Here is a 19,755-nt window from a genome sequence, read left to right as displayed (position 1 = left end):
ATTATTATTATTAAGTGTTCGTTTCAGGTTAGCAGAAATGCGCGTCCAAGTGTATAATTTACTGCTCTCATTTCCTACAACTTGGTAGACTAATTTCTGAGTTCACGTAAATAAATATTTAGTACGTTAAAACACCAGTAATATAACGGAGAGTTGATAACGTGATGACAATTTACTCCTAATGTAATAATAATGATGAGAAAAGAATTCAGACTTATGATAATGATGGAACACACGACTTCTTACTAAACCCACTGAAAAATTCTAAGTCCGTAAATTGTTATTCTTCCGAGTTAGGTTCGCCGAGAATATGTGGAGTGCGTCCTCTCCGAACGCTGTCTATCTGCCTTCTGTCTATCTGCCAAATCTACCCTCTACTTTCAACCACCAAACTTACAATTTCGCACTCCTATCTATAAATCACGTGTCTCTATTAAGAATCCTGATTGGCCATGATTACACTTACGTCACTTAAGACGCGTTCTTCAAAAATTGTTCGTTAACTAGAACCTCCCCTTACTTCCGGCGTCCTGACAATTCTCTGACATATACCAGATCATCTCTTTTGGAACCTGGCTTGGCGTCATCTTGCTGACCACCCGCAGGCAAAGTCCTCGCATTCCCTCATCGGTCAAATCTACGCCTGGACACATGTTTCCTGTCCGCGTAGCTTGGCTTCGGCCTTCCTGCCCACCTGTTACTTCTGCCTCACATTCTGAAACTTTCTTACACGCCCCACACTTACTATCCATATAAGAATATTAACACGAAATACTAATCTGATTAAAACCTCCTTATCCTATACGAGGAACCGTCTCAACTCTCACTTTGATAGAGGAACAGAGATTAAGGGTGTTTGAGAATAAGGTGCTTAGGAAAATATTTGGGGCTAAGAGGGATGAAAGTAGAGGAGAATGGAGAAAGTTACACAACCCTGAGCTGCATGCATTATATTCTTCACCTGACATAATTAGGAACATTAAATCCAGACGTTTGAGATGGGCAGGGCATGTAGCACGTATGAGTGAATCCAGAAATGCATATAGAGTGTTAGTTGGGAGGCCGGAGGGAAAACGACCTTTGGGGAGGCAGAGACGTCGATGGGAATATAATATTAAAAGGGATCTCAGGGAGGTGGGATATGATGGTAGAGACTGGATTAATCTTGCTCAGGATAGTGACCAATGGCGGGCTTATGTGAGGGCGGCAATGAACCTCCTGGTTCCTTAAAAGCCAGTAAGTAAGTAAGTAAATAATAAATAATAATAATGATAATAGTAGTAATAATAGCACTACTACTATTAATAATAATAATAATAATAATAATAATAATAATAATAATAATAATAATAATAATAATGATAATAATGACAATAATAATAGTAATTTCCCCACGAAAGAAAAAAAAGTTACTTATGTGTAATGGTTACAATTAAAATACTACTTTTATTTATTTATTTACTTTTATAATGGTACTACAACTTGCATACAAATTTAAATGTTCCATATATTCAAAATTCCGAATAATGTAATAAACTGTGGATAAATTAAGCGTATCTTGCATTGCATTAATTTTAATTTTTTATTGCAGTTACTGTCCGCAATTTCGGAAGACATAAGAAAATTTCTCGAGTAGGTATGTATTAAAAGCTAAAATGTTTGCTTATAATATATAAGAGACGTCCGTCAGTTATTCTTTCAATTATTTCTTATGTATTTACATGCAGACGTATAATATATTTTTGATGAAGCAATAATATTCCTAACTAAAATCCTGATGGAGAAACAACTGCTACCAAAAATTTGTAACAACATAAGAATGATATTTAGTGGAGATCAATGGTAATACTGTTGAGACAATAGTAATTATATTATATCCGTAATAATAATAATAATAATAATAATAATAATAATAATAATAATAATAATAATAATAATAATAATAATAATACTTTATATGTTATGAGTGAGACTTTTGGTCTGGTTATCTTTGAAACAAAGCAATAATAACAATAATATCGTAATAATTTTATACAGGCTTAGGCGTTTCACGATAACAACCCTACCACTAATCTTCAACAAGGCATGGATTAACCATTCTGAATAGATTCGTTTTAACTATAAAACTTAAGAATAAAACGGGCTGGATTAGAAAACTCTATAACGACAAAGGAAAGGAGAAAGACACGTCAATTTATCTATAAGTTAGTAATCTCAGACCTCGAGTGGCATTTATTCGGAAAATTTCGTGAATAAAATGAAAATGTAAGTAATATATCCCTAAAATTCGCTCACAAAATATTAACAATTGTATATTTACTAATACTTAACCTATTCATTCATTCATTCATTCATTTATCCATTCACTCATTTATTCATCCATTCATTCATTCATTTAGTGTTCTGCCCAAGGGCAAGTCTTTCACTCCAAACCCAGCTTTCTCGAGTCTTACCTATTTTCTGCCTTCGTCTTTGTTTCCTCATATGATCCATGTAAATAATATATTAATGTCGTCTGCCATCAGATATTTTCTTCTACCCCGAACTCTTCTACCATTCACCAATTTCTTCCAGTGCATCCTTCAGTAGGCAGTTTCTTCTCAGCCAGTGACCCAACCAATTCCTTTTCCTCTTCCTGATCAGGTTCAACATCATTCTTTCTTCACCCACTCTATCCAACAGAGCTTCATTTCTTATTCTGTCTGACAGTTCACACGTCCCATATCCACATTTCAAATGCTCCTATTCGCTTCTCTAAAGCTTCGTCGTAATGTCCATATTTCTGCTACACAGTGGAGCCATCTCTGTATAGGTAATTAAAACACGAATTTTATTATGCTATAGAAAGGCAGTTTGATCAAAAACCTTCTACATAATACCATACAAGAACTTTGGATTTGATATGCGCTGATGTTACATAAATTTGATTATCTTAATTTCTATTAATTGTTTAATTTCATTCACGTAACACAAATTTTATAGACTACAATTAAGTTACGTTACTCGTGGGAGCAGGACTATGTGTCAGCTTGCCTTATTTCGAGCGTTACTCTGTGCTACAGGAAAGCATTTTCCATAGCTCGACAAACGCATTCTCGCTGTAGTGTGTAACGGGACTGAAGCTGCATCTACATAGTTCAATTTTCCATGCGCGTATGCATGTACTCTGGGAAGAATATTGAAAGAATCAAGTTTAAAACGTATATTCAATTAAGATGCATGAAGGTTTTGTGTCTACATGCTGCGCCTTTTGAACGTCGTCTTCACTGCCTATATATATTAATTAATATTAAACAACAATCCTGCTTTCATTGCTTTGAATGCGTAAAGTTAAAAGAATAGTTTTTACCGTGTAGATGCATCTTAATGGATTCATGCTCATTGATTTACTGGGAAGCAGTTGGCGACACTGACTAAACAAAAGAACGACCCTGCGATAAATTGACAGCGATAAATCTAACTGCAAAAATTATCGCAATGCATGAATGTGATTGGTTGGAATTCAAAATGTCATTACACTTCATTGGTCGAAAATGAAATGACGTCATATAAACGTAATAGTCCATTCAAAAATAACAACCTTTTACAAAACAGGGACCATACGTTATACCAATATTATTATTCGTATCTCAAACATGAATACGGCATTCCAGCACGAAAGATCAAAAGCAGCACAAACGTGACTTCTGAGATTAATGAATCATTATTGATTACCATGAAAAGTTAAGGCATCTATGGAGAGTTAAATGTTTTAAAGTATAATCGTTATTCTTTATCACAAGAACAACTGTTTGAACCATGTGACCGAGATACATCCAAAGAGAACACCATGCGAATTTTTGCAGTGCACTCAGAAAACAAAGCGAAATAAACATTACAGAGAAGCTACTAAATCCAGGAGATGGACTAAGCGTCTGAGGGAACAGGTAGTCTGCTTTGGGTAATTTCGTTTCCGCTTTCTGATCGAATCGCGAAATTATTACTTCGTTTTGTCTAAACACCCTGTAGTTAGTGTAAATGTAAGAAGAAAGTTAAATAGATAATTGCAGTTACAAATAATGGAAATGGATTCTGTAGTTAGGGTAAGGTTGCTATCAATGGGCCACTTAAAACAAATCTTCTATAAAATCCTTGGATGAAGTAATATTTATTTCCTTTTTCAAGCAAACTAAAATATTTCCTTCTGTATTTCACTACGCTACAAATAGAATTTATAAGTATTCGGTGTTAATGAAATATTTGGAAAATAAAAATAAGCATCATCGGCCCAATGAAGGAGACTCGTTTCCTTCATTTGGCTAGGTAGTTTCCATGAATGGGCTGCAGAATGATATTGTTAAATAACAACCCACATCTAAATAAATACCAACACACAATATCTTCGGCATTAATAGGAGTAGTATGTTGGCATATGGAACCACAGAACATGTATTCGATCCCAAGCAAGACCACTAGGGTACTTTAAAATTCTTCAGATATTTCATTAACACAAGAAAACGAAATACATCATTGTTAGTTTGTAATGAGGCTAAGATCGTCAGCATTTTTATCTCAAATGATTTACGATCGTACAGAAATAAAAAGAAAACACTTAGGCCCTATTTGTTCTATAGTGTGACTAAACAGAACTAAAACATTTAAAAATAACCATAGTTTAAGGGCTAATCAAACAAAACAATAATTTATATACACTGAAAACAAAACACATCAAGACATTTGAATACCATTATTTAACTCTAAACTCTGTCCTTCTCTCGTTGGCTGACCAAATAAAAAAACTGAAAAACTTGAAAAAGAACGTACAACGAAAACCATGAATTCAATTTTGTTTATAGGAGCTAAGATGAGACAAAACAAAACTTTTATAGAATATTGTCACACTTTAGTCACAGTTTTCGCAATAGAACACTTTGGCTCCTTTTGTAACACCAGCACAATTCTCATGAATCCACTCGTTACATGACAGACAGTGAATCATATCTTCTTTTATGTCATTTTAACAGATGCCACAATACCATGACTCCTTGTTAGAATTATATCTCGTTGAACCATTTGAAGAAGACGAAAGTTTGGTTTGAGCTGACTTCTCCGGTGCAGAATTTTCAAGACGTCTCCTTTTAGTTGTTTGCTTTTTACATCTTCCAGCCTCTGCTTGTACGGACTACTCGTGATCATTATCTTTTCTGAGCTTTATTTGCACTTCTTTGGAGAGAAATTTTGTTTGGTATAGGAGAGATTTCACCCAAGGAAAAATGCAATTTTGGTGCCAATGTTGCTGCATCAGCTGGAAGAGATTCTAAACTATCTTGACTTCCAGATGCTATTGCTCCCTATTTTCTGGAATCTTGGTATTAGGCCTATTTGGTTCTAAAATTTCTTGATTGACAGGCTCAATTGTACAAGCTTCCATAACGGGAACATCATTTGTTTCAAACTGCATCGCTGCCACAAAATGGCAATTTTGGAACACATCCCTGTTGACTGGTCAAGCTCCTGCTTTTGCAAATCCATTCACTGCAGTCCCTATTGTTGCCGCCAGTCCATACGCTTTACCAAAGGGTCCTGGAATATGAAAATGGGTAACAACTTCAGGTTTGCTTATTCAAATGCTTAAAACACGACACGTCCAGTGACTGCAACCTATGAGTAGTGTGTCCTGGAAGTGCCAGTATGATGACTCCATTCTCTCAAGTAATATCTAGAGCATCGCGATTTCTGGTGTGAGTTGAATGTCCATGGAGAAGACGCAAGACTTCTCTTTCCTTTGAAGGACGGACAGTGTCGATGAAATGCCTTAACCACCTCACAAATACATCTTTGTTAATGTATCCACTTTCAGGATTATAAGCAAAAATTGTTCCCGGTGGAGCTCCATCTTCTAACCTTTCCCCAGAACGCGAACGTTGGTAGATTATCAGTGGTGGAATATAGTGACACGCAGCACTTGTGCAGCAAACTGGAGTAGTAGCGGAACTTCTTTCTCCACTGCTCTTTTACCTTTGAGGGCAAGCACATTTCTAGGTTTCTTTTACACAGTTGATAAACCAGTCTCAACAACGTTGAATCTTCGCGTTGAATCAAGTTGGTTTACATCAACAATTTTCTACAAGGTGTCAAAAAAGTGACTTACGTTTTCTTTATCGAACCCCTTAGCTCGAGCAAAAGAGGTCGACTCTGGTTGACGCAAGTTAAGTTGGGGATGTCTCCTCTTAAATGCATAATACCATTTCTTTCCGGCTGTTCTCTTTTCTTTACTGAATCTATGAAGGATTTTGTTCCTTTCTGGTATATCAAATGCTAGCAAGTGCAGTTCCCTTGGTGCAATACCAACATAAATTCCTCAGAGAACATGAGCAACAAGTTCATTTTACACTTCTGTGGGAAGATCAGCTATGCTATCTATAAATTTTTTTTATGTTCAACAGCAAAATAATTCTTGCCCGCTAAATGTCTTTGTATAGTTACGAAAGTGCGAGCGGGTACGGTTTGCATCATTGGGCCACTAGCCCATTCCTAGCAACTCGGAGTGGCTCATTGAAGGCAACTAGCACTGCATCGTTTAACATGACCCTGTCTCCGTCCACAGTAACTAAATTTACGAGTATAATGTAAATATGACTAAATAACGAGAATTCACCGTACTTTCAGACACTGTCTGTAGAAATTTATACAGGATTCATATTTGACAGAAATGCTTTCTTCATTACATTAGTAAATTAGAAGAAAAACGTGAAAATCATACCTTCTTTCACTGCTGCTTTGTGTCTGCGTCGAGCAACTCACAACTAATATGTCGACACTTTGACAACCCGAAGTACACTAAACTGCCACCAGAGTGTGCCTATTGTCAATACATATAGAGAAAACGAGCCGGCCCATCGAAGGAACCGGCCCATTGATAGCAACCTTACCCTAAGAGACATGTTAAATAAAAAAATTAATGTTCAATTGAATCGGTCACTTGTAAAACCACATGAGTCATCTGAAATAAGTTTCGAGAAAAGTAGAAAAAACTGCCTGTAGTTAATGGATTTTCTTTAGGTCTGTGAAATTTTTTACAGGAGAACCATGCATTAGATGTCTGATTACAAAGCAATGTACCTTAATTATCTCATTTCAAATCACATTAAAAATTTTTTTTTTTAATTTCTTGGACTCATGTTGTTTTAACAAGTATCAATAATAAAAACTCAAGGATTATGACAAAATATGGAGTGTATTGTTTGTTGTAGTGCGAAATACATTATTATGCAGTTTTCAATCAATTTATATTGTTATTCTTATTTCATGTTCAAAATGATTCATATCCTTCACAAACTAAATTCAAAATATCATAGCCGACTAAAAAAAGTTATTCGCGAGTAATTAATTTTCATACCAGTGTGCCACATGTTTAATGGCAATGTATGAGTACATACACATCTTTAGTTCACAATAAGAAAATAACATAAATTGCATATTATCCCTCCAAAAAAGACGGTGTTTCTTGCTTTGGGATCTCTCTTCGAGGAATTTTTCTCTTTATATCATGCACTTGTACAAGTCCTTGTAAGTACACAGGCACACATCTTGTTCACTTTGCTTTCAAATGACGTAATTTTATAAAAATAAATGTCTATTCTACCTGGTAGAGGTACTATCATAGAGTCCACACCTGTGGAGTAACGGTCAGCACGTCTGGCCGCGAAACCAGGTGGCCCGGGTTCGAATCCCGGTCGGGGCAAGTTACCTGGTTTAGGATTTTTCCGGGGTTTTCCCTCAACCCAATACGAGCCAATGCTGGGTAACTTTCGGTGCTGGACCCCGGACTCATTTCACCGGCATTATCACCTTCATTTCATTCAGACGCTAAATAACCTAGATGTTGATACAGCGTCGTGAAATAACCCAATAAAATAAAAATAATAAAACTATCATAGAACACTGTTGATTATTTTTTCTTCTACAGAGCTCTTGGAATTACACTCACTGTCCAACACCTTGACGAAGAAGTGCATGATAGCAAATGCGTCATGGCTGCATCATGGCGTTAAGCGTTAAAGCCACATGAGTCCGGGACTGATGTGGTTTTGAAAGAACTCAATATTTTAAGATTTTATAGAATGCTTAGTAATGATCGGACTCATGTGGTTTTGATTGGAAATGATGCATTTACCCATAGTGCTTGCTATAGTACCGGTGGCTCATTGTCGTAAAAATGTGGTCTCATGTTGTTTTACAAATGACCAATTCAATTATTTATCATGTTATCTTCTCTGGACTGATTCCTTGGTTCAAAAGGGAGGTTACATAGAGCTGTAAGCCCTAATTTCACTTTTTTTCCTATTTCTCTTCTGTCTATAAACTTTTCGCTGTAAGAAAAATCCTAATATAAACAATAGCACGTGTCTGAAGTGAGGCTCCATTGGCCGCTGTTTGGCGCCATAGATTCTCAGTACATGTTTCCGCCTACAGTTTTACATTCTGTTTCATTTTAAACATTTCCCGTTACGCGTCAAGTAGGCCTAACCTCACTACTATGCATTCATTTGCTTAGGAAACATTTACTTTATAATTACCGTAATTAAAACTCACTTAACTCATTATATACATTTAAGACTATTTGTTTTTCTCCGCTTTTGAGAGGGTTTCCACTCTTATGTTTAATAACCAAACACACCGAGGATGCAGAAGCCATACTTCAGTAGTACCATGTGCTTACGTGAAGACAAGTGACGCCAGCTTGTTACAAGAACAGACTACCTCGGTATTACTGTTTGTATTCATCCGCGTTCATAGTACATAACAAATTATAAAAGTAGCTTTTCTTTTACATATCGTTTTACATATGAGTGAAGTTATATGTTTCATTGTATTTAACAACTAGAATTCAATTTTTTATATTCAAATAATACAAGATTATAGTTTCCAAATACGGACTATATTTTCCTGCGTCGTGTGAGTGTTTCGACTGGGAGCCAATCACGGGTATGACAGCCACGTGCTTATGTTTACATTAGGATTTTTCTTAGAGCGAAAACAGTATAGTTCATGAGAAACGTCAAATAAAATGCTTTTTTTTTTTAAGTAATGGCGGACCTTGACTTTCGTCATCCACTCTAGCATCCCCCTCTACTGGGGAATGCGTAGAAGCTTCTAGTTTCTTCAGCCGCCATGAAGGCGTTGCCCTAAATGCATCATAGGAGGCGAGCTACATAACACCGTATGATTATTAATGGATCACTGGTGGAATGACGGTAGGGGAAACGAGAGTACCCAGCGAAAATCTACATCCCAACACAATCTTTGTTCGCCACAAATTCCAGTTGGATACATCGGGATTCGAACCGTTACCAGTGTAGGAAACAGACACTCTAGCCGTTCGAATAACGGTGTACCAATCAAATAAAATGTTACATTTATAATTATCATTTTATCGACCCTATTAGACTATATAGTTCGAGAAAGAGTTAAATATATATATTTAAAATCATAATAACCATCATGGGGGGAAAAGAATTAGCCACCCTACCCACTATCTACTGCTTAGTTGCCTCATAAGTGGTGCCTTACTGGTATCATGTGTGATATTCAGACCTGTCTTCGGACAGTGGTTAACAACAACAATAACCATAATATATTCTTCAATAGACTCAGTAGTTTAAGGATGATGAGTACATAATTACAATTTATATCATATCAACTGCGAATAAACTCTGTAGGATTAAGATAAATATCGTTTTAATAAATAATTACAATTACAATTATTACCTCATTCTTTCCGAACTGAATCCATAGGTTACGTGGAAGTTTGGTTAAATAATTATAAATAGGGTAACTTAGGGTCTGTTGGACAGTAGGGCTTGTTGGACATTTTGTACTTTGTGTTACCTCGCCAACTTGAGGGCACCACATTCTGCTAGAAGTCAATGACGGAAGTAACCCCACTCGTGGCAACTTCCGTCATTGAATTCTAGCATAATGTGGTACCCTCAAATGGCGAGGTAACACATTAAAGTACAAAGTGTCCAACAAGATCCACTATCCAACAGACCCCTAAGTTACCTATGAGTTCATAGTCTACAAATAACATTAAATAAATAACTGAGGTTAATTGAGATAATTATTTTTTCTCAACACTCTGAGTAGTTCAAATGGAACGTAAGTGAATAATAGAAATTGCATTTATCTTGCCATCTACCGGTACTTTCAATAGCTTGTGCATTTTAAGACGAACGTTATAAAAAGAACTACTGTACATATTTGAAATGTTTGCCTTTCTACCTCTGAATATTCAGTTTAATTGAAAAACATTACAAAGTAATGGCCAATATGAACGATTCTATCAACGTTTCTGTTATTGTTTCAGTTCCGCTTGGGATGCCAGGAGCAATGCACTTGGCGAACCTGCTACCTGCACCCTGTAAGTTACATCGCTCTGCTACTTGTCATCTCCTCATATTACATTGTTTGAAACTAAGCTTTACCTTCTTAATAAGGACTGCAGCTGGAATAATTTCAAATATTACTCTAAGCATGAACATGCCGTCCCTATAATTTTGTACCTAACTTCAAACGCTATGTTCCATATGCAGCATGAATTTCCATTAAAATATAGATTTCCTTCATTTTCTTTCCTAAATTACCACTTCAGACATTTTAAACTTCCATTCATCCTCTTCTTCTACTTTTCCATCCACTTTAGTTTCCGTTTCCTCTCTACTCCTACTTATTGGAATACTTCCACATGACTTCCTAATTGTTTTATTTCCCAGTCGTGTTTCTCTCCTGAATTAGTACACTAATTTTCTTAATAAGTTTGAACTACTCCTAATTTGCGCATTTCTTATTTCCTTTCTTAAGTTATAGAGTGGATCGGGGGAAGATGCCTCAATTTTTCTTTGATTGAAAATTTAAGATACTGTTCATTTAGTTTTGAATTTCATATTGAAATATCAAAGTCTGGAAGGTATTTTAAAACTATATTTTTGTTACAAAACAGAAAACATTAATTACCTTTTTTTATAGATACAGGTTTTCTTCTTACCTGCACCATAGTCATCTTTCCCCGATAGTCGGGTAAGATGGCAAATACAATTAACACAGTTACTGATATATGTATTTTACCTGAACTTAGTTTGATACATGTATATAACAAAAATGACTTAATCTGATACTCATGGACACTTTCTCACTCGTTTATCACTACTTAGCAACACAGTCATTGCACATATTTTATTGTCGTGTGCAAGACTCGTGAAATCACTTCTTGCACACAATGAATTCAATCCAGTACATTTTTTTGTCATCATTCCTTTTTGGGCGGCGTTTAAGGGTACGGTGAAGAATCCCGTACGTTGTGATTCTCTAAAACAGTTTATATCCCCTGTTCTAAAATGTTCCATCGCAAGTTGAAGACTGTCCTCAATCAACTGACTTCTATCAAAGGACCTTACGTAATGTTTAAGCATTCCTTGCAAGAAAACAAAAATAAACTCTTGCAACAATTTGCCATTTTACCCCGAAAAAAACTGATTATCTTCCCCAAGTATCAGAGTAAGATGCCTAGTGCTGTGACGCAACCTAAGATGGCGGAACAACGTCGTTGGTTGTTAACAATACAAACTTCAAAACCTTTACTACTATATCCATTACAAATTTTTGACAGTTATTACGAATTTAACGATGTATTAAAATTGTAACATACGTAACTTTGAAATTATTTTATAGCAGAATAGTGAGCTGCTTTCTTGCTTTTCTTCTTTTCACAACAAGAACGCGTGGCAAAATGAGTTAGCTTCCACTATAAAGACATTCAACTGTCTCAGTGACCATGAAGACATGCCCGTGGCGTTCTCTCTTGGAAGAATGTGAAACTACAAAGAAATAAGCATCTTCCCTCAGAGTCATCTCCACCCGATTCACTCTATACTTCTACATCTACTACTCAACTGTAAATCTAAGCTATTAGATCTCTTTCTTCTCTTTCTCGTCTTTACTGTTCCTTTCCCTCTATACCTTGCTGTCATATACTTCATTTTTGCTCCTTCCTTTGTTTATTCTCCCTCTCTTTTTCCTCTATCTGCTGTGTCATTTTCTCCGCCTCCCTTTCCTTAATCCCTTCATCTTCCCCACTCTTCCTCTGTCATCTTCTCCAATCTTTTCTTCCCATTCCTTCGTTTATTATTCTTCCTCTCCATATACTCGTTGTCTGCCATCCATTCCAGCCTTTTCTTAGTATTCCTTTGCTTATTCACCTTTTTCTTCTTCTTCTCCATATACTCCTCGTCTGCCATCTACTTCTACCTTTTCTTCCCATTCCATTGGTTATTCTCCTTTTCCTTCCTCTCCATATACTCTTCGTTTGTCAACTACTCCAATAATTTTTCCCACTACTTTGGTTATTCTCCTTTTTCTTCCTCTTCATATACTCCTCGTCTGTCACCTACTCCTACCTCTCCTTCCCATTCCTTTGGTTATTCTCCTTTTTCTTTCTGTCCCTATACTCCTCGTCTGTCATCTACTCAAACCCTTTCTTCATATTCCTTCGTTTATTCTCCCCTTTCTTCCCCCCCATGCACTCCTTGTTTATCAACTACTTGATCTCTCTCTTCTCTTTCCCTTACTTATTTCTCTTTTCTTTCCTTGCCATACTCCTCTTGTTTGTCATCCACTCCTTACATTTCTTCTTGTCCTTTGCTTATTTCTTCTTTCCTTCTACATATAAATTTTGTTTCTTATCTACTCCATCCCTTCCTTCGAGTTCCTTTGCTTACTAGCTATCCATTTTCTTCTTCATATGGTTCTCGTGTGTTATCTTTTTGATCCTTTTCTTTTCATACTTTTTTATTCTCCTTTTCCTTTTCCACCTTTTTGTTTTATTTGATTTGTCAGATCTGTTTTTTAATCATGTTATTGTTAAATTTTCATTATTTTTTCTTTATTTTTGTCGTTATATAACTTCACAGGAGTTCCTCGTGTTTAAAATATATTCTAGCTCAATTTTCTCGTCTTCTCTTAAGATGGTACAATGATCTATTGACTTCTTACTTTGTCCTCAGCAATGTCTCTTGAAAGGAAACAGTCAATTATTCAGTACATTCAAATTTCATCACTTGTAATAATATTTCCTGAAATTTATGGTATCTCGTAATTGAAATATTTCTTATTGTAGTGATGAGGCCTGTTTATCTTGAGCCAAGGAGTTCATCCGGTTCACAATGTAAGCAGTTCATTTTTATGTATTTGTCCGTCAGGTTGATGTAATGCGAACAGACAAATATGTATTTTGACTATGCAGTCTAAAGAGAAAAGTGACATATACTGTATATTTCATAAAATATAATTTCACAGAACAGTACCATTTTAAAATGTTACATTTTACTAATAAAATCCGAGCAGTTTATTACATCGCAATTTTACAAAATTTCCAGATTACATTACCATTCAGATTATAGAATAGCCTAGCTGCTGAGAAATTTCAAAACAGGACCTTATTCATAAAATATTGTCACATTATATAGGCCTACACACATAACAGAAAGATTTGGTTGGCTAAAATGTAAAACGTGAAAATGTTCATTAATTTCCTATTTTAGCATTAATGAATATCTGAGTTTTGTACATTATTATTATTATTATTATTATTATTATTATTACCATTATTATTATTATTATTATTATTATTATTATTATTATTATTATTATTATTATTGTTATCCGATTGTTACCTTATCATTCATGTACTCTACTTTCTCCTTTGCAGCTTTCCCAAACTTCGCATCATATCCAATACCACAAAGTTCTATGATCAACGCGCCTAGACTTTCATCAGGTAAATTCAACTTACATACTCACATATTCTACACGCCTGTTTACGGTAGAGAGCTGCAGTATAGGGCTTACAGCCGGTTTACATTCGACCTGTCAGAGAACATTCTTCAAGTTCGACCATTGGACCGAATGTTTGAATTTCAAGCGGTTACCGCTTATGTTTTGCAGGATAGACAGAACACAGGCGCACTTGAACATACATGAAAGTGACATTTTCTGAGTACGTAATCGGAGTAAAAATTGAAGGAAATTTACTTTGTCTTATTTAAAAATGTGTATGTTTGATATAGGCCTACATACACTACATATGATTGGACACTTTAATACATTTATCTTCGTAACTAATACATAAATGAACAAATGAACAGCGGTAACAACAAAGAAAATACGTGTAATGCGTAATATTAAATCTGGCACCGAAAGCCATAGTTACTTTGACCCTCTGAAAAACATTTTTAAATGTTCATTTTGCTGGTTTCTTGTAACAATTTCGGAGATAAAGCTCCAAATTTCATATGCGAGTGCGGGAACATTTCCTAAAAGCATTTCAACAATCGTAATAGTCACTGATAATAGTACATATGCTAAAAGTTCAAAGTTGTGAGCCAAAGATACCTAGCACATGGGGTTACTTTGACCCACCTATGCTTTCTCATATATAACCAAAGCGAAATTAAACTGGGCCAATATAATACAGCACCTGGGAAATTAAACTACAAATTAGCAATAATATTCTTAAAAATAAGTCTATCTGAAACATGAAAGATATTTATTTTGAGACGAATATTTAAAGCTTTTCGATGTTTTAGGCTACAAATTCTTGTTTACAAGTAATGTTTATAATACATTGTCTAAAATTGTATGGCACACAAAGAAACATATTGCTAAGGCCGCAAAACAAAATAAACAAAACAAAATTACAGATCTTTTATATTCAGTTGATGCCTTGAAGACTGAGAAAACCCCTCTTCAGTTGTTTTGGGAGGTTTATTTTCTTTTCCGATGGTGAAATAAAATGTTCTTCTGTTGCCCATACCTAATACCGACCTGTAGGACTTGCATGCATAGGCCTAATTATAGTCAGCATAAATTCCATTTTCTTCAATTTTCGTGGTAACAGCTGGATATAACTGGCTTTCCTAAGCTACATAAAGTTTCCAACAGCCAATGACTGGGTATTTTAATTTCAATGGTCCGACATGGCCTGCAAACAGTTACAACTGAATAAAATTCAGCGCCAGGGATTACTTTGGCCTGGGCCAATGTAGCCCCTATCCACGTGAATAGGTGTTATTTATTCTTAGATAGAAACTACTGTAAAGGGGTTTTACAACAATCATATATTGTTTACATATCTTGTATGCCAGTACTTTGAGCTTAAAAAAATACACTTTCTTGATTTTTTTCAATCACCTGTGTCGGCTGGGAAGGAGGAAGTTTACACAATATTAATTTACTACTTCTACAACAACAAATGCCACGAACATCACAGGTTTCCAACATAGGCCATTACAGACAATCCTGATAGCGCGAGTTATTCTTAAAATATCTGACTATCGTATTGCGTGTAGAAATGAATGATATGGATGAAACTCGCAGTGTGAAAAATTTTTAAACCTTTGAGCCAATCTAACCCCGATTTGCGGTACGTAGATAAATACAAGAATAATAATAAATTACAATTATTTACTGGATAGAAGGGCAAATAAGTACATATAGGGTGATTCACGAGGTAAGGTAAAAAATTTAGGATGTGAATTCTGAAGCCATTCTGAGTGAAAAAGTTCATATGGATATAGGTCTGTTTTCGAACGGTTACAGAGATACGGCTCTTTGATTTCACAAAAACTTCTGAGAGTCCATTGTACTAACTCGCATTTAGAGACACATAACGGACAAATTTAAAGTTTATATTCACGTATGCATACATACCTAATATTCTAGAAGTCGGGGTCGATGTTTTCGCACGTTTGAAAGGTACCTCCTCCTGCTTCAATGCACTGTTGCGCTCGGGCGTGAATCGTGCTGGACGCTCGGGAGAGTTGAACGTGGCTGTCTGTATGCCGAATCCAAAATAGAGTCGATTAGCGCCTCTCTAGTTTCCCCGTTCCTTTGCTATACCAAGTCTTTCATCCAACCCCATAGACAGTAAATACTCTTCGATATGGTACCTTTCTGTTCGGAAAGCGTCGTTCATATTCAGCGACGGCATGCAAGGTACTTCCATCGCACAAACCATAATCATACACAATATCGGCGTATTCTGTAGTCGAAAATTTATAAGGCATCTAGAAAAACACAACTTAACACTTCCGATAACTGTACCTGTACAACTACTGTACTGTAGATAGTTTACTGAACTGCTGTGAACCGATAAGTGATAGCGTATTTGTTGTGACATTTGTAATGCCCCACCACCCGGTTTGTTTCTCTTCTCTTATCTACATCGCTCACAATGCAGATTCCAACGTTACGTCATTCATCGGTGATATTGTCTCACGTCAGCAGCACATGGTAACGTCTGATTCACATTGGGGCGAGACGTTTTACCAAAAAAATGCATCTAGCTCCGCCATCGTTCCAAAACGGACCTATATTCATATGAACGTTTTCACTCAATATGGCCTAAGATATCGTATCCTAAATTTTTTACCTTTCCTCGTGAATCACTCTGTATATTCTAGTGTAACATTTACACTTCAAACTCAAAATTCATACCTCTAAAACAGTAGTTGTTAATATATAATGACTTTTAATTACTCTAAACAGCTGCATTGTTATTTCGTTAATCAATCTTTTTAAGAGGATAGAGTGTTATTAACAAGAAGAAAAGTACTCTCGAGTTCTAATGCTTGCACTTTCACAATTCCTGTTGTTGCTCTTGATGATACACAACTAAATTATCTGGATGAATGAATCAATGAATGAATCAACTAATGAATCAATCGATGAATCCATGAATGAATGAATTAATGAGTCGATGGATGGATAGATTGATTGAATGTAGTGAGAGAGGAATAATTATCAATTAAATGGTCCTACACGACGATTATCTCGTCCTTGAAAGGGCTCTTGGAACTCCTGAATTGCTCAATGTAGTCTGCCTTTATCGTCCATCCGCAAAGAGTAAGAAAAAACTCATCGTTATTCGTTAAACCGAACACTGAGTCACTCCGACAAGACGGAAGAGCTTTGCATACTGATTATAGTGCCAGGCATTCAATAGCAATATGTAACTTCTATTTTTCGTAACCGGTTATGCACGACTATTACGGACCCAACCACAGCTCAGTCATGATCAATTTGCATATATAGGCCTACTTATCTTCCTACCTATACATCTATCTCCCTATGCCTGTTCATTTGTGCATTTGTCCACAGTCCCCCAGTCTGTCGGAGTATACACCTGCTCAGCTGTCTGCTAGTCCCTGTTTTTATATACACATCTTCCCACTCACTCACCCACCCACCTTCCCATCCTTCCGCCCATCCACCGATTCAGCTTCGTTAAATCAACCCGTTAACATAATATAAATGTAGCACATACCCACTGTTCTATAAGGTGACCATTTTTTATGTGGAACGTATATGCAGTCATGTATTGGACTCTACGAGAAAGAGAATGGTATAGTCTAGTCAGTGGATAGTCCGGTTTTATTAAAAACAATAATGTTTCCGAGAATAAGTTCGCACGTAGTAACTTATAGGCTGAGAAACATAATACAGAAAATTGTAAAAAGATTATTTAACGCAATATATACGTAATGTATACACTCCTTGTCAGACTGTATCGGGATATTGATACTGTCAATTGATTTGAATTACGAGAATGTTGCTGTATCGTATTTCGCTCAACAGATGACGGTACTTTCATCACGATAGTGAGAAAACAAAATGGCAGGAGCACGCCTGATTTTCGAGCAGCGAAAATGCATTCTGAAGTGGTTTATGAGGATTGATAATGCCGCTGAAGTGCAGCGTCAGTGGAGGCGGGAGTACGGAACTGAACCACCCAACCCGCCTAACTATTAAACGCATTATTGACAAGTTTGAGGCGCATGGAACGATTTGTGATATTCGCAAAGGAAGGTCGAGAAGACCGCTTACATCTACAAATCCTGCTTCGTCGGCTCTCATGTTGGAAAGATTTGTTACTTCTCCACAGAAGTCTGCTACGCAATGTGCACGTGAAGTGGGGATCAGCAGTACAAGTGTACGACGAATTCTGAAAGCTGCTAAGTGGAAAGTTTACATCCCACGATTACTGCACGCGATTAATGATGACGATCCTGATCGTCGAATCAATTTTGCGACTGGTAACTGAAGACGAACAATTTGTGACGGAGGTAGTGTGGTCTCATGAGGCCCAGTTTAAACTTAATAGAACAGTGAATCGGCATAACTGCGTTTACTGGGCACCAGAAAATCCGCATGTTCACCTAGATAAGGCAGCCAATCTACCAGGAGTTCATGTGTGGTGTGGACTATCATCTAGGGGCTTAGTAGGACCCTTTTTCTTTGATGGTACTGTCACTGAAGAAAGTATACCTCGAAATGTTCCGCATACCAATTTTATCAAGTGTACGTGCGCTTTATGGAGCTGATGATGAGATCTTCTACCAACAGGACGGGGCGCCACCACACTACCACCTAGCAGTACGAGCTAACCCCCATGGATTTTTACTTGTGGGGAACTGTGAAAGATCAAGTCTATCGACGTAAGCCGCGCGCGCTGGAGGACCTTCGCCAGCAGATTACAGCGGCATGTGCATCTCCATTGAAACATTGACCGACGCAGCTGCGGGGACGGCTCGTCGTTGAGTTATGTATCTGGCTGCCAACGGCGGACATTTTGAATACCTAAAGTAACCATGTGCTTAAGTGAAGACAGTACTACATGTGTGATCAGTATTTAAATGTTAAACAAACACGTAATAAATAGTTTTTGTTCCTTAAAGAGTGTATACATTTTTTTTGGCGGACTCTGTATATTAGGCTACACACCTAAAATAACATTGTAATATGAAATATAACACAAAGTGAGGAAAATAAAATAGTATAAATAAGACGATACTGAATCTGACGGTTAATCTAGGAATAAGATTTCTTCTAACATTTCATTATGGTAGTCAGAAGCTCTGCTTTTACCATCAAACATCAGATAGGCACCGGGAATGAAGAGTATCTAATCCACGGCATGCATAATAATAATTAAAAGTTGACCTATACTATTGTTAGAAATAAACACCAGCTGCACTATCATGCTCTCAACAATTTATTTACTATACAATGCGTGAATTGAACCTAGAAAAGGCTTTTGACAGAGAGGATTGGAATAAACTGATGGGGATCCTAAAGAAAATTAATGTGAATTGGAAAGAGAGAAGACTGTTCAGTAATCTTTATACGAAACAACGAGTGAAACTCAGGATAGAAGAAGAAATGTCAGAAGGACGTGAAATTGGGAAAGGAGTACGCCAAGGATGCCATTTATCACCTACACTGTTTAACATCTACTTGGAGGATTTAGTAATGAACTGTTTTCAGAATATGGGAGAAGTGATAGTAGGAGGAAGAAGAATAAAGTGCATAAGATTTGCTGATGATATGGCGTTGTTAGCAGAAGAGGAAATGATACTAAATGAGCTAAATGACAGCTGTGAGCAGTATGGGATGAAGATAAATGCAAATAAGACGAAGAGCATGGTCATAGGAAGAAAAACACTATATATATAAACTTGCGAATTCTAAATGAGGCAGCACAGCAAGTGGACAGCTTCAAATATATGGGGTGTACTATAACCAGTAACATAAGCTGCTGCCAGGAAGCCAAAAGAAGGATAGCAATGATCAAGGAAGCTTTTAAAAGAAAAAGGAGCATTTTCTGCGGACCTCTGGAAAAAGAACTAAGAAGGAGAGTAGTGACGTGCTTTGTATGGAGTG

The 19,755-nt window shown here is 36.5% G+C and overlaps 1 protein-coding gene across 7 annotated transcripts in view; it reads left to right on the top strand.

Moving 5' to 3' along the window:
- Positions 1–19,755, top strand: part of LOC138704999 (inter-alpha-trypsin inhibitor heavy chain H4-like) — a 189,779-nt gene that overhangs the window by 105,853 nt on the left and 64,171 nt on the right. For 3 of the 7 annotated variants that reach the window (XM_069833516.1, XM_069833514.1, XM_069833520.1), the window contains 4 exons: positions 1,592–1,636; positions 10,349–10,402; positions 13,154–13,201; positions 13,745–13,813. In XM_069833516.1, the coding sequence (XP_069689617.1) occupies positions 1,592–1,636; positions 10,349–10,402; positions 13,154–13,201; positions 13,745–13,813 (216 nt within the window). The remainder of the gene's footprint in view (positions 1–1,591; positions 1,637–10,348; positions 10,403–13,153; positions 13,202–13,744; positions 13,814–19,755) is intronic. The other 4 variants (XM_069833519.1, XM_069833517.1, XM_069833515.1 and 1 more) reach the window with 3 other exon arrangements.

The sequence above is a fragment of the Periplaneta americana genome, chromosome 8 (genome assembly GCF_040183065.1).
Source record: "Periplaneta americana isolate PAMFEO1 chromosome 8, P.americana_PAMFEO1_priV1, whole genome shotgun sequence".
Lineage (NCBI taxonomy): Eukaryota > Metazoa > Arthropoda > Insecta > Blattodea > Blattidae > Periplaneta > Periplaneta americana.
This window is presented reverse-complemented; position numbering and strand designations above follow the sequence as displayed.